General features: G+C 42.9%; 1 protein-coding gene across 1 annotated transcript in view; it reads left to right on the top strand.

The window, feature by feature from the left end:
• THBS4 (thrombospondin 4) overlaps positions 1-15,975 on the top strand; it is a 247,068-nt gene that overhangs the window by 229,421 nt on the left and 1,672 nt on the right. Inside the window, exon 21 of the mRNA XM_086960723.1 lies at positions 4,082-4,221. Coding sequence (XP_086816849.1) covers positions 4,082-4,221 — 140 coding nt within the window. The remainder of the gene's footprint in view (positions 1-4,081; positions 4,222-15,975) is intronic.

Here is a 15,975-nt window from a genome sequence, read left to right as displayed (position 1 = left end):
CCTCTTCTTCTAAATGGAACAAAAAATAGGTGCAATGACCTGTTGTGCGCCCAGAGTAGTCCTGTAATAAGGCCAACGTTTATGATAAACCATAAAATCGGGCCATTTTTGTAATCTCGAAACTTCAGAAAATTGTAATTACCGTTATCAGCTTAAAAAGACTATGGCCCCAATTTAGAGTTTGTCGGATGGGTTACTTACTCCATCACAAACATGACAAATATCCTATCCACTTTATTACAAGTGCATTCTGTCCTATGGCACTTGTAATAAAGCAAAAGGGATACCCAGACCTAAATCTCTGGCCTCTTTATTTTACCACTTATGTCAACACTTATCAACCAAACAGGGGGTGGCCGTGTTTCCAGGTACTTTTGGCTCAATGTAGGTGCCTATCTAATAAAGGAAATGTCCTGCTCCACAGTATTACTCCATTTGTCTCTTCTAACACTTCGATTACCCTATGTTGTTGTTTGCAAACCAGAGACAAACAAAATGTCTCCATCCACTAAGGTACATACGTACCTTGGAGTGAATCTGGACAACGATCTCTGCTAATACCTCAGGTAAACTAAGTACTCAAATCTACCTTCGAAAACATACTAGTACTCTTCCACTTAAATAACGTCAATAGAGGACTTGGGAGCTCCAACCACCCTGCTTGCAGACTTCAGCTCCCAGATGACTACTATACATCTTTGACGAGAATATCACATCACTTCAGCTGTTTAAGCACTTCACTGGCTCCCTGTTGGAAAGTGTGTCTTCTCCAAGGCCTTCTGAATAGCCCATCAATCCATTCAGGGTGCAGAGCCAGCCCTTGGACAGCTCCAGCTGCACCGATTTCAGCATCAGAGGGCCCTCTGATCAAGATTGACATTAAAATTAAGAACACAATTTTTTCAGTTCAGCCTGCTGAATCTTGGCCTATTTCTGGAATTTGAAAGCTCTCTAATCATGTAGAATTCAGAGGAATAGTTGAAACTTGGCTGCTCCCCCCGTCATGTGAGCATCTCCTCATCTCTGCTAGCAAATCAGTATTTGGAATGTGCCATTAATATAGCAAAACATCGTCACCTGACCATGAACATAGTCAACTAGAGAAACTACGTAAGAATTCCAGACCTCTTAGATGGAGGTGCCCAGCGTGCCTTACAGTAAATAATACGTTGCAAAACTGGACTCCCATCTGACCCTTATGAATGATACTCTGATGAAGATCACTCATAATCTTCAACCAAGCACAAAATACAGCTTGCACAAACTAGACAGGAGCGACACAGCGCTTTGTTGACCTCACTAGTGGTAGCAAGGCACTATATAAATGTTCCATACAATTCAATTCAATGGAATGTGTTTTCAAACCTAGAGTCAACTTCTAGGTTTATTGGCTCCACTCAGTATTTAAAATAATAACATTGAATGTTCACAAACCTGTTTAGTACTAGTGAAGCAAGGGGGATGCACTAACGTGGGAAGAGCAGGGTATCAAGGAACACTGGGTTTCAAATCGCTTAAAGGAAAAGGGGATTAGTGTACCTGCACTGAAAGTAGATAGAGAAGTTCAAAAAAGAAAGCTAAAACGCAGTTTTGGATAAGGAAGCTAATTGTGAAATAGAAAGAAATGTGAGTGGTTAAAACATAGCTACATTGAAAAAAAACGTTTAATTGAGCATTTGTATTCATTCTTCTCATATTATTTTGTAATTTGTCATTTTGAAATTATGTTTTTGATATCTTCATATAGATTCCACACAAAAGCAGTTTTAAAAAAAATTGACCTAGATATATATTATCTAAGGGCCATATGTATCATCATGCTGATTTGCGATTCTCAAATAGCGATTTTTAAGAAATCACTATTTGAGAATCGCAAATAGGTATGTATGTACAAAATCGCATTTTTTTTTAGCTTTCTTAAAATTCCTTAATTACGATTAGCAAATTGCGAATCGCAATTAAGGAATACTTTCCCATTCATTTCTATGGGCCAGGCGGCCCATAGGAATGAATGGGAAGTTATTCTCAATTTGCGATTTGCAATTTGCTAATCACAATTTGAGAATAATTTCAAGGGTGCAGGGGTGTCCAAAGGACACCCTGTTGCACCCCTGAAATATGCATGGGTGCACATGTGGCACACATACATGCCCTAAGGGCATGTATGTGCGTCACATGGCACTTTGAAAAATGCAAAAAATTTGCATTTTTCAAGGAATTCGCAACTTACCACCAACTAGAAGTTGGTGGTAATTTGCGATTCCTTAAGGACATTTTGCTAATTTTTTTGCTTCATACATTGCATTTAAGGAATTGTAAAATTTGCGATTCCTTAAATGCAATTGCTAAATAAGGAATCGCAAATTTTGCGATTCCTTGTTTTGCACACCATTTTGCTTAATACATACCATTTAGCAAATTCGCATTCGCAAAGGCTGAAATTCTGCGAATTTCGGCCTTTGCGAATGCAAATTTGCTTGATGCATACGGCCCTTAGTCATCAGACATGATCATCTCTTGAGTCATTCATATTCTTTGGGATCAATTCACAAAAGCATTAATGAGTACAGGAATTAGTTCTACAGGATTATTGTTAACCATAGTCTTACGAGCCTTTGTGAATTAGCCATGAAACGCCAACTGCTTATGAGTGAAAGTGCAAAGAGGGTGCAGTCCTTTCTATCTGAACTAATTCTATATGAATACTAATATCCCCTTATAGCCCTAATATACTCTGACTTTTGATGTTTTGGGGCCAATTTGTAAAGGCATGACAGAGTACATAAAAGAGTTCTACAGGAGTATTACTAAGCATGCTCTAAAATGCCTTTATGAATAGGCCCCCTATGTTCTCCAAGTTCCCCAAGTCTTCTTTGCTTTTTGGACCTTGTGTTTGAAATTAACTAAAGGTTTGGCCATCTGTACCTTTCCAAGGATTACACGGGGATTGAAATCATTCGAATCCTCAGTATAAAAGTAATCTGAAGAGGCCTCAGACAAACCTCTAGCCAGTCACCTCGTGTTTCACAAGTGAAACAAAAGGAAGAAGGAATTAATTAGAGTGATGTTAACAAACCCTAACCACCTCAAAACATCTACGATTTGAACATCCATCGACAATCTGTGCATGTGGCACAGCCCATGCGATATTGTGGGTAAGGCCAAAGAGAACAAGGTGTAGGTGAATGCCATGTCTTGTACCATGCCCGGGCCCATTGGATATTCGGTGGGAATCAGAGCACCAGACATATGTAGAAAACAGTTCAGAATGTTGCAATATCATGAGATTTTTCCCCATGAGCCTTGGGCTCATGGAGTTTAGCACAATGACACTGATCCTTCCACACACGTCTCATCAAAATCCTGGATGAAGGAGATCCTAGTTTTCCCATATATTGAAAACGGGGAATTAGAGACTAAAGATGGAATAGTCAACAGATGGAAGTGGGCATGGGCAATCTTTTGGACTGCAAGAGAAAATGAAGCATACTCTGGAATTGATACATTGTGGGCTTTACTAAATTGATTCCACAAATTCTTAAGTTTTGTGGTTGAAGTGGCAAGGTACGCCCTTGTTCCTCAGTGACTTTAAGTGTCTTGCACTAGATATTTCACAACCAATTATGTGAAAATAATTTCGTGATTGAACACAGTTACATCTAAGTAGTAGGCTTTGTTGAAAGTATTCTCGAAGTGGTGTTTGCTACAATTTATTTACAATAAGAAGTGTGAAAACCATACAAGTCACAAATGTGTGAAAATAAGTTGCCCTTTATCCTTGGCTACGTCAGCTTATTTTTTTGGGGTAAATGTTTTTATTAACATTTTGTATCTTTATTCAGATCGTACATTTGTATATGTGCATCACATTTGTTTCATACATATTATACATTTCTTCACATGTTGTTTAGATTGCAACAGTGCAATAGGGGAAGTACATGCCCAGTGTGAGGTATGAATTTGCATGTGCGTCTAAGCAAGGTCATCTTATTGATGAGCCGCACTACAAGTAGGAACAGGTGTGAAAACACTTGGCTGCATAGAGTAACTAAAGAATGTTCTACTACTTTTGTTTTTAAAGGGCAAGATTCTATGAAGGCCCTGATCTGGTAGCAGACTCAGGGGTTACGGTGGACACAACTATGCGTGGAGGGAGACTTGGAGTTTTCTGCTTCTCCCAAGAGAACATCATTTGGTCGAACTTAAAATATCGCTGTAACGGTAAGGTTTCTGTGGTGTATCTTGGAATCAACTGTTGTTTCTTGTTCCTGTGTCCTGTCTTTACCTTTCATGCTTTAATTGTTCATTACATGCTCATGCTGCATGGTGGAGATCACCACAATGCCATTCTCAGTGTAAATATGTATAAAATGTAGGTATGGGTCCAAGCAGTGGAGGTTGGTAATATATAATCAAGCATTACATGTACAACGAGTGTCACACATTACTAATGAGAATAGGGTCACACATCACACACATTAATAGGATCAACCATCGTTCACATGAATACACACACACATCACTAACAAGTTGAGGATCAATGTTCCCTCTAATTTTTTTCCTCTGTGTGCGGCAGTGTAGGGGCTCTGTGCACTTCAGCCGTGGCTATGTGCGCCAGGAACCACACCGCGCATGTGTGCAGCGCCAAATATCACTACAAACGTTTGCTTAAAACCCTAGCAGCCCAGCTCTGTTGAGAAAAGACATTGTATTCCTCTCTCTGATGGAACATTTCCTATACATTGATTTACACACTATGATTCAGTGTCTCCGTGTAATGTGTATGCGAGGTAAAGTGCTTAACACCTTACACTGGTATGAGTGGCGCTATTAAACAAAATAAATATGAAAGAGAGAGGGGTTTTGGAGACTTGAGGGTCCCTGTTAAAGGTTGGGAATGAGAGTATCCGTGGTTGAGGTGGTCATTGGGGCGCCAACAAACATGGTCACAGCAGGGCCGCCAGCACTAAAACCGGCCCTGTTCAAATGGCACTAATAATTACAGTGAAATTATGAAAACATCCCACATTGCTATTTGAAATCTTGACAGCTATGTTGCTGCATTTCTTTTCTTAATGTGGTTGGGCTGCGGGGTGATTATGTGCATTTGTTAAGGTTTTCATGTGAAACTTTAACAAATGCACAGGGACATCTTAAGGATTTTGAGTGCCAGGGCCAAACTTATTTCCGGGACCCCTGATTTGTAAATGTAAATGTGGGGTATTTGTAAAGCGCACTGTTACTCTAACCGAGTGTCCTGGCTCTGCAGACCGCTGGGGAACCCGTCCTGGTTTTCCCTGTGAGATGGTCCCTTTATGGATATCTCCAGGGTAAAACCAGGCATCCCCGGTGTTTGTGGGGGGCCGTTGTAGAGATGAGGCAAGCTTAATGCCAGAGTTACCGAGTGTGTTCCCTGGTTAGAGTAGGCGCTGAGGCGAGAATTATCGAGTCCGATGACCCCTGGTCCACGACCCTGCCTCGTCGGGAATTGAACCCTGGTTCCGGGCCGTTCTCTGATTACAGGTCTGCTGCCTCTAACCTGTGAGCCACACCTCTCCACCCTGAACAGCTTTGGATTTATGATCCAATACCAGCTATTTGTATGTGCTTTTTGGCCAGGTCACCAACACTGCAGAGGCACACTGGTCCAAATTCTAAATGTGCTTCCATGTAATATTCAGAGATAGTTGGATGTAAGTAAGTAAGTAAGTAAACTGAGCTTATAAAGCGCATGGTTATACTGACCAGTGTGTCCCCGCCCTGTAGTACCTCCCTTGCCATCATATATCCCATTCCCCCGGACAAACCTCTCTGGCCTACCCCCTAGGGAATAAGTAGGTTTTCAGCTCCTTACGAAAAGCCAGCTCTGAGGTTTCCAACTGAAGCGTCCGAGGTAATCTGTTTCATTGTTGTGAAGTCAGAAAGCGAAACAAGAGCCCTCCCATTCTTGCTCTTCTGATCTTAGGGACCTTAACCTGTCCCGTCCCGCTAGATCTCAATTGCCGGGTCGGATTGTATAGGGTTAGCAGGTTCTGGAGATAACGGGCCCTTTCCCCTGTGTGATCAGATGACTCACACATAGGGCTTGAACTGCACCCGTTCTTTCACTGGCAGCCAGTGTAGCGTCTCCAGAGCTTTCTTAGAGGGAGCTCTGTTTGGCAGCATCAACACCAGGTGAGCTGCCGCATTCTGTATGCACTGAAGCCTCTGGATTCACCTCACATTTGCTCCAAAATAGAGGGCATTACCATAGTCCAGCCTCGAGTGACCAAGGCATGGACTAAGGATTTTCTAGCTGCTTATCCAGAGTCTTTCTGAGGCCCTCATCTAGTGTGGTACTCAAACCAGGTTTTAGAGTTAATCCAAACCCCCAGATTCCTGACTTGTTCACTGGGTGAGGGTAGAGGGCCAAGCCTCTGAGGCCACCAAGCTGAAGTCCATACTGACGGCGCCTACCCAACAATCAGCACCTCGGTTTTATCACCGTTCAATCTGAGACAGTTGCTAGCCATCCAGACCGTCAGTTCTTGTATTCAAGAGGTGAAATTACTGGCTGCACTCTCAGCTTGATGTGCCAAAGCCACAACCAGCTGGGTGTCGTCTGCATATGCCACAACTTCCACCCCATATTTATCGGTAATCTCTGCCACTGGCGCCATATAAAGATTAAAGATTAAAAAGGGTCGGGCTAAGGCTGGACCCTTGAGGGACCCCTTGCTTCAGGCCGTTTGACCCTCATCTATGTGTCTACGTGGAGAAGAGCAGAGCTGACTCCGTCAAATGGAGTGCATGGAAAGGTATGGGCTGTCAGTTGTTGATTAACAGCCTTCTCTGCAATCTTGGCGAAGTAGGGTAAAAGCGAGATGGGGCGCAGGTTGTTTAACTGCTCCATACTGATGTTCGGCTTTCTTTTCAAAGGGAGCACCACTGCCTCCTTCCATGTTTTTGGCACCCTACCTGAGCTAAAAGAGAGTTCTAACAAGTGTCTGATATATGGCTCCAAAGTCTCAGTGCTACCCCTATAAACTTTAGCCGGCGCAGGGTCTTTAGGCAAGCCAGATTTAATAATAGTCGCTATCTTGCTCAGCGTGTCCCAAGCCGGGTCCCTAAAGGCCACCAGACAGTCTGTGTATTTAAAATTGCAACATAGCCTGAAGGAAAAGGAGAGGAGATTAGTGAGAAATAGGATTTAGTGGCAGAGAAAGGGGGAGAGAGGAACAAAGTAAAAAAAAACAAGTCAGGGCGCAAAGATGAGAAATGGGGAAGGGGTAATGAAGAAATTGGTAAGAGAGGGACAGAAAGAAAGGCAGCCAGAGGTTTTGGAGAACTGGGAGGGAGAACGGATATAAGGAAAACCAGTAAGAGAGAAAGCAAAGAACGGGCAGTTAGAGGGAAATGGAGACAAGAATGGGATGGGGAGAAGGGGAAAGTGGGCAAATGTGGAGCGGGATTGATATGAGGAAGAAGAAAAAAGAAAAGAAGGAGACGGCGAGAGCAGCTGGTTTCGCCATCTTGTTGTTTCTAAATGCTTGCTCAATGTAACCGTGCTCACCTGAACAAACTAAGAAGGGTGGAAGGTTGGTTAGGCCTTGCCAAGATTTTTAATCTTGCCAAGATGCAGGTCTGAGCAGATGGCAGCTGCAAGTTTGTAAATGACTGATCCATCTGTCGGGAGTATTCTCTTCACTAACACTTGCTTCCCTTCTCTTTTTGAAACTCAGGGGTAGCAACATTGTTGTGGTGCCACCAGGGCTTTAAGTTGAAGCCTTTTCAATATTACACAAAGGCCATAGTTGCTGCTTATTTATCTTATGCAACTAACAACCATTGACAAAGCCAATAGTCCTTACTTGTAGGTATGATTTATTTATTTTAAGAGTTTTATATAACGCGAAATAGACCTGACACATTGGGTATCAGAGCGCTTTACATGAGCAACAGTTTTGTTACGGAACACATTTTTGTTAGGCATGGGTAGATGAAGTTTGCTCATAAACGTTGTTGAGACTCGAACCCGGTTCCCCAGCTTCGAAGTCGACCGCTTTAGTCATAAGGCTACATCCTCTCCGCCCTAGCAGTCTAAAGACAGTTTGACCAAGATATCTTCGCGTGAACATTTTACTAATTTTTAAGACATCAAAAGCTCAATCGAAACAGCAAAAAAAGGCACAATGTTAAGAGCAATTCCATATAAGGGTCAGAGAAATTCATTCATATGGGAGCACTCCCAGGGAAAAAAGATTATACTATCTCCCTGCAGATCACCAAGGGCCCGATCTACTAATCAATTCTCATAAGCAACTGCATTTTATTACCGACTCTGATTGGGTCATACTCTCGAAAGCCCCGTAACAAGACACACTTGTGATAAAAAGCTGTCTATCGTGCTCCACACACACACAAACATTACAGAGTTATTTCACCAATGTTGGTCCCGGTTGGCAAGGTCTATGCTTTGCTAACACAAATTCTTGAAACATGAGCTAAGATGCACAAATATTACGAGTGGGCTCTTACGTAAATTACAGGAGACAGAACACCAGGGGGCATATTTACAATTACCGGCGCATCCCTGCATATCAGCAGGGATGCGCCAGTAATTGATCGCCGCAGCTCCGCCACCCTGGATGCACCGCATTTACAATGCGCCGCACCATGGGGCAAAACAGCACAGATGTGTCACGCATCTGTGCTGTAAATGCGGCGCATTGCTGGAGTTGCGTCGCAAGCGCGACGCAGCTCCAGCAATGCTCTGGGGGGCCCTATCTTGTGAATGCTGCGTCAATCCTTACGCCTGCTTCATGCAGGCGCAGGGTTTTGACGCCGCATGGGGCCCAAAGTGACTGAGTGAAATCTTGTAGATTTCACTCAGCCACTTTTAGAAGGCGTTTCTGCGCCGGAACGCCCCCCCCCCCGCGCAGAAACGCCTACTTCTGGCGCAGGGCTTTACAACATGACGCATCTCCCAGATGCGTCATGTTGTAAATACCCTGCACCATGGCGCATCTTTTGCGCCAACGCTGCGTCAGAAAAGTGACGCAACGGCGGCGTAAAACAGGCGCAAGGGGCTTGTAAATCTCCCCCAAGTTGTTTTCCCGTTCTTTCACAACAGGTTGATCAACAGGCAGTGGGAGGAGCAGAAACAATTAACACGTGGAACTGAGTGTAGTAGGCAAATGTATTACTGTCAATGGAATTCGAGGCAGATCTGACTATCAGCATTAATGATAAAATATAACTTGAACCTCTTCCCAGCCCTTTGTTGTTAACAAGTAACATTTCAACAAGTGCATGGTGAGAAAATTGTAAACGAAAGAATGCAGCTTGTTGGTTACCTGTACAAATTATTAACTTTTAATTCTTCTATGGGAAGCATGATGCACAAGATTAATAAATGCACGCTAATCTGTGGCCCATTAATTGGTGCTTATCACCTGTCCATGATATCTGAGAGAAAAGCCAAGAACCAAACTGGGTAAGAAAGCAGCACCGATAGGCTGGTCTTTGCTGGCATGCTGTCCTGTGAGCCCATATGTGCATAATGTTACTTGTATGATGTATCTGAATGCAATGACAGAAACAGTAGAATACGAGTAGGGTGGCACGCTATGCAAAACACAGAAAGGTATGACTCACCCCTCAGCTGCGCTCTATTAAGTCGAGAAAGGCAGCAACTCTACAAACACAGCGTGTGCTTTTCACGTTGTGTTTGTAGAGTTGCTGCATTTCTTTTCTTAACAGAGCTGGGCTGCGGGGTGATTGTGGGGCTTTGTTAAAGTTTTCAGGTTAATCACCGGCGCCCGTCTGGAGCTGTAATTAACCTGAAAACTTTAACAAAGCCCCACAATCACCCCGCAGCCTAGCTCTGTTAAGAAAAGAAATGCAGCAACTTTACAAACACGACGTGAAAAGCACACGCTGTGTTTGTAGAGTTGCTGCATTTCTCGACTTAATAGAGCGCAGCTGAGGGGCGATGGGCACATTATTTGCTTTTGTTTAAAGTGTTCATGTTAATTGCAGCTCGTGAGGGCGCTGCAATTAACATGAATACATTAAACAAAAGCAAACATAAAGAAACACCCGGTTTTCGCGCCGCTCGCTTTTTAAAAGCAGCGGCGCGAATGTTGTTGATTGAAGTGCCGTGTTGTGCGCGCTCCTCAGACAACACTGCGCGCTTCATGATACAGACATGAGCGCGCGCCCACGCGCGCACGTTGTTGGAAACAGTGTTGAGGATCACACTTCGCAGGTGAGCACAGAATGGTATGTAACGAAAGGGATAGGGCCATACTATACTGACATGCACTATCAGAAAAGGATAATAATTGACCCACAAGGGGCAAACACCACAAGTGTTCTTTGTATATAACATGTTTAATTTTGACAATGTTGTTTGAATAGTAAAAGCATAGATCGAGCATTGAAAGTTCCAGGAACTTCTAAGGATTAAGCCCGTAAAGTGAACCAGCCCCACTTCTTTATTCTATTTATCACTTAATTGTTGCTTTTAGTACCCTTTCCCATCCTGTGAACCTTGCTCTTCACTGGCAACCTAAACCTGTATCCATGTCAAGTACACAGACTGGTGTCAACACTGGTGCTAAAGAAAACGGATGGGAAAATCATCCAGGGAACTCTTACATTATTCTTGCTGTTCAAGGGTCAATTAAGGGCAAGTTGTACCCGTTTGACAGAACCATCCTTCTCATCACTGTGCAACAGGTCAGGGCTTGGTTCACTGTTCTACGCAACCCCGCCTGTCATTGCTAGAATGTTCACTGTATAGTTTCTCCAGAGGTATGACTTCAGCTGGTTCAGGTGGAACATCCTGTCCATCAAGTACATCACCTAAAGAAAATTATGCACTACATTGTGTGGCCCATACCACAAGGACAAATAAGCTTCAACATCACCACCTATCCACCCTCCTGGCACGCAGTCAGTGTTGCTTTCTGGTCATACCATTCCTTCATCAGCTCTTGGCTTGCCTGAATTACTTTGCCTGGTTGATGTATTGTGCCATCAATCTCCTAAGGCCAGTCACATAGTCCACCATAGCCTCTGGGGTGACCCTGAAATTCCTACATAGCCTTCTCTGACTAATCGAAGTGGGTGCCCAAAGAGAACACATATATTTTTGTGGAATTTCTCTGTAGGTGAACATGGCAGGAGAAGAACCTACTTCCTACTTTTTCCCGCAAAGTTTCCACCTTGCTCTAACGGGTCTTGTTTAACATTTGCATTGACCCATTGGTTTCCAGGCGGTCTGTTGTGGAGAAGTGGTATTTAGTTAAGAAATAAAAGGAGGACCCCGCAACAGCTGATTGGGGACTGGGGGGGATGGTATTTCTTAAACAGACTTGGGCGTCCCCTCAAAAAAGAAACCACACAGGTTGAGTATTTTACCCAAGAACTAGCATGCCATTATTTCGGCGGGAAAGGTAAAGTTACAAGGTTCAAGATAATAATCTCTAAAAGCAAACTTCAATCAGGGAGACAAAGTCTATGGAGCAACAATGTTCTATTTCTGCAGTGACCAAGTTTACAGTGAATTATGTATATAGGAGAGTATTTCTTAAACACATTTTGACCATAAATATTTTAAATTCAAACCTAAGCATTAGTTTTTACCACCATGAATTACATAGAAAACACAGTTTATAGTGGTTCAAAGAGATATTCAAAAGATATTTTCCACACCAAAAATTTCATTAAAACTCTGTTATGCATTTATTATATATTCACAATACAATATACCAATTTTTTTTTTTTTTAAAACATCATTATACATTTCATAAAAAGATTTTTAAAAACAAGAATCACAAGTCGACGCGGCGTTTCGGTATTCTGTATTTGAACCTTCTTCAGGACTGATTCTTTAAATTAGATAGGGCAAGGCGCCCACTGGACACAGTTTAATTGAATTCTGCACCATGTAGTCATCGGAATATGATAATCTCCGGAAAAATTCTCAAATGCATTCGAGACGGCCCATACCAGATCAGTGGAGGGACGTGTGAACTGACTGCCAGAGACCAGGAGCAGGGAGGCCGAATCTGTCAATTAAGAAAGAAATTGGAGTTGAACAAGAAGGAACTTGGTAGCAACTCATCCTGAATATTGCGCCAGTCACCCAATTTTGAATGGGCCATTGAAGTAACCCATATATAGGAAGACGGTGGCTCCCCCTGGCAGTCTAAAGACAAAGCTAATTTAACCCAAACACCAGTGGGATCAAAAATTGAGAATTTTTCCGGAGATTATCATATTCCGATGACTACATGGTGCAGAATTCAATTAAACTGTGTCCAGTGGGCGCCTTGCCCTATCTAATTTAAAGAATCAGTCCTGAAGAAGGTTCAAATACAGAATACCGAAACGCCGCGCCGACTTGTGATTCTTGTTTTTAAAAATCTTTTTATGAAATGTATAATGATGTTTTTTAAAAAAAAAAAAAAAAAAAAAAATTGTATATTGTATTGTGAATATATAATAAATGCATAACAGAGTTTTAATGAAATTTTTGGTGTGGAAAATATCTTTTGAATATCTCTTTGAACCACTATAAACTGTGTTTTCTATGTAATTCATGGTGGTAAAAACTAATGCTTAGGTTTGAATTTAAAATATTTATGGTCAAAATGTGTTTAACTCCATGGCTGCTAAGGCAATTCCCCTCCTGTGCTGGGAATTCGCTATTTTCATTGTTTTATGACGAGCTGGGCTCGTCATCAGTGTATGAGGAGGCTACACCATGACGAGCCCAGCTCGTCCTGAGTGTGGAAGGGGTTAAGAAATACTCTCCTATATACATAATTCACTGTAAACTTGGTCACTGCAGAAATAGAACATTGTTGCTCCATAGACTTTGTCTCCCTGATTGAAGTTTGCTTTTAGAGATTATTATCTTGAACCTTGTAACTTTACCTTTCCCGCCGAAATAATGGCATGCTAGTTCTTGGGTAAAATACTCAACCTGTGTGGTTTCTTTTTTGAGGGGACGCCCAAGTCTGTTTGAGAAGTGGTATTTCACACTAGCTTGTGCTTACATCCATTGCCTAATATGTAATGGAACGAGTGCCAGAGCCCAAAGTTTTGTTCAGAGGCCCACGGCCGGCACTGTTGCATGTAAGGGTGCAGAACACTATGGGTGAATAGTCTTGATTCTACATCAAGGAAATTCAATTCACCACCAGAAACTCTCTGACCTTTTGTCTCACTCTTGCAGGCTTCTGCTTTCTCTCTTTGAGTTTTTTCTGTTTTGCTCTGGATCAAAGTCTATTGAGGGAAACTAAGTTCTGGTCCCTAAAATGAGTGCTGATGGGCCCAACGTGCTCAAATTAAGCACTACCCACATCTTTCTCATATAAGAGGACATAACAGGTATTACCTGATCGGAATACACAGTCATAGGAAATCCTCTAGGAGTTCCCTGGCTACTACCCTAGCAGTCATGCTCCGGAGAGTCACCACATATGGATTCCTGGTGGCGTGATCCATTGCAACCAAGATCTACTTTTTGTCTGATATTGAGGATGGGGTCAAACAGACCAACGGACCAACAATTTTAATGCAGCTTTAATGGAATGCCTACTACTGCAAGTAGCACCAATGGCTCCTTGGTCCTACCCTCTGCTTACACTCAGTTGGCAAGCTGGACAGGTTCTACAGAACATATTTGTGTCTCTATGCACTCTCTGGCCAATAGAACAAAGAGTCCAACCTATCCTCGGTCTTCTTTATGCCCAAGTGACCTGCTAAAGACACTTCGTGGACCTGTGACAAAAAGAAGTTACTATGCTCCATAGTAATCATTAGCCTGTTGTTAGCTCTTGACTCAGGATTCTTGTGTTCACTATATAGCAGCCCATCCTCTCAGCCAACATAATGCGTTCTAGCCACTCCCCCTCACTCGTCTATTTCTGGGCATCCATCCATTGTCTCACAAGTGTAGGGCACTCAGCTAGCACCCAGTGGAACTTATCCCAGGAATTTCTTTCAAGAACTTGTAAACCTCACAGCTCTGGTAGTGTCCTGTACTCCAATATCTGGTCTGCTTAAAGGGTGTTAGCCTCCTCTCACTGTGCAGCACCGGCAATGGATACTACTGCCTGTACTTTTCCAGAGTCTGCCAATGGCCATCTCTCTACCTTTGTTTTGTCCTTGCAAACCTGGGAATGGACCCAGTCTCTTCCTGTGACTGACATGCAGTCTGTGCTTTAGTCAACACTGCTGATGTGGTCCAAGCTACATAGGTTCTGGTGCTGGCACTAAAATCAGGGATAGTCAAATTACCGCTCAAGAGATATCCCTCAGCTTGCTTCTATCTCACCCCTAGCTCAGATATGGTTGCCTTTCCATCATTTAAATGTCATCTAGCAAAACTTAGGTAGACCATGTCTTCCCCACTGGTTACCAAGCCTGTGCCATTGGCACAAGGGTGATTTTCTCTGGTTTGGTATACTTCTCCTCAACTATAGCCCAATAGGCACCTGTGTCCCTCAGAGCAGGAACATTCCTCCCAGTGATGCCTGCTTCCATCTCAAGTCCCATGGTATTTGGATGGATATGCTCAAGGGCAATTGGGTCTCCATCCCAAATGCCCTTTGCCACTATGCTGAGTGCAATGTGGCCCTCTGAGGTCTCCTTGCCCATAGCCAATATGCTTGCTATAATTGGTGTAGCTGGTACAGGGTCTTTCACCTATCAGCCCATTTTTTAGTGACCCTCCTTGTAACACCTACAACAGGTAATCACTTTGAGCTTGGGCAGTCTCCCTGTCCTACTTTAGCCTTGTGTTCCTGACTCAGAACCAAATTCCCTTTCTGCCTGTGGGGAATTGCCTTTGCTCTCACACTCTGTTTTGGAACCAGTCTGTTGAGAATTCCTCTCCCTTTTTGGCTCAGATCTATGTTACTGCAGACTCTTGTTAACCCTGCTAGGTCCTTGTCAGACAGCCCTGCATGTCTATCTAGACCCTTCTTTGTCAAGTCAGACTAGTATTGCTTAAGTTGGGTGTATCCCTCCTCCTGGAGTCACGTTCCTATCATCAATTGCTTAAGGGCATGAAAATGCTCGGCCTCCTTCCCTTTCAACCACTAATTCCAATCACGGACCACACACCATGAATCTAGTTTTCAGATGGAACAATATCCCTTCTTTTGCTTTATTTAACTCTTTGAAACGCTTAGCTGGCTGCAACCCAATCTTTCTTCTCTGAGCTCCCTTTATTTGCTCATAGTTCCTCTGATCTACTGCAGCTATTCTCCCAGTGACTGTCTTTCTTCTTGGAGAAGCGACTTGTTACAGTGGCTGTTTTGGACACAGTATTCAAAGGCTGTGCACTATTCGTAATTTCAAAATTCACAAAACATTCCAAATTATCCTAGCCGTCTATATTTATGTGCACAAGATCTTTTGAACCGTATAGGGGAGGCACATCTGCAGTGTTGGAGGGAGAACCATCATTCTCAGACGTAGCTATCTCTACTGCCATCCTGAGATTCTCTTTCTCTAAGGCCCTAAGGCTACTCTCCAATTCTCTTTCCTTTTCATCTCTCTGCCTTTGTATTTCTTTCTCTTGCCATTCCTCTGCACATTCCTTCCCTCTGTCTCTCCCTTCTTTTTTCTTGGACCCATCCTCCTGTCTCTTGCCTCCTTTCCTCTAGTTCTTGGTGCTTTCTGGCTCATGTGTGTCTCCCTTCGCCCTCCTGGGTTTCTCTCCCTTGTGTGCATTCACACCTGCTCTGTCCTGAACTAGAAATCCGCTTCTAAGTAAACATATCTTCATTGATTTGATGAATACATATATCCATCACAATTGGAAGGCAATACAGCGATTATCAAGTAAGGATTATTGTAACTTGATATAACTGTAATCCTCTTAGAAGGAATCATCTTCATCCAATCAAGTAGCTGAAAGTGATTGCAATTATTGACAGAAATAATGGTCAGACGTCATAAGGGTCCGCAGAC

The sequence above is a fragment of the Lissotriton vulgaris genome, chromosome 3_1, assembly GCF_964263255.1.
Source record: "Lissotriton vulgaris chromosome 3_1, aLisVul1.2, whole genome shotgun sequence".
Classification (NCBI taxonomy): domain Eukaryota; kingdom Metazoa; phylum Chordata; class Amphibia; order Caudata; family Salamandridae; genus Lissotriton; species Lissotriton vulgaris.
Note: the sequence above shows the minus strand (reverse complement) of the source record. Positions and strands in the feature narration are given on the sequence as shown.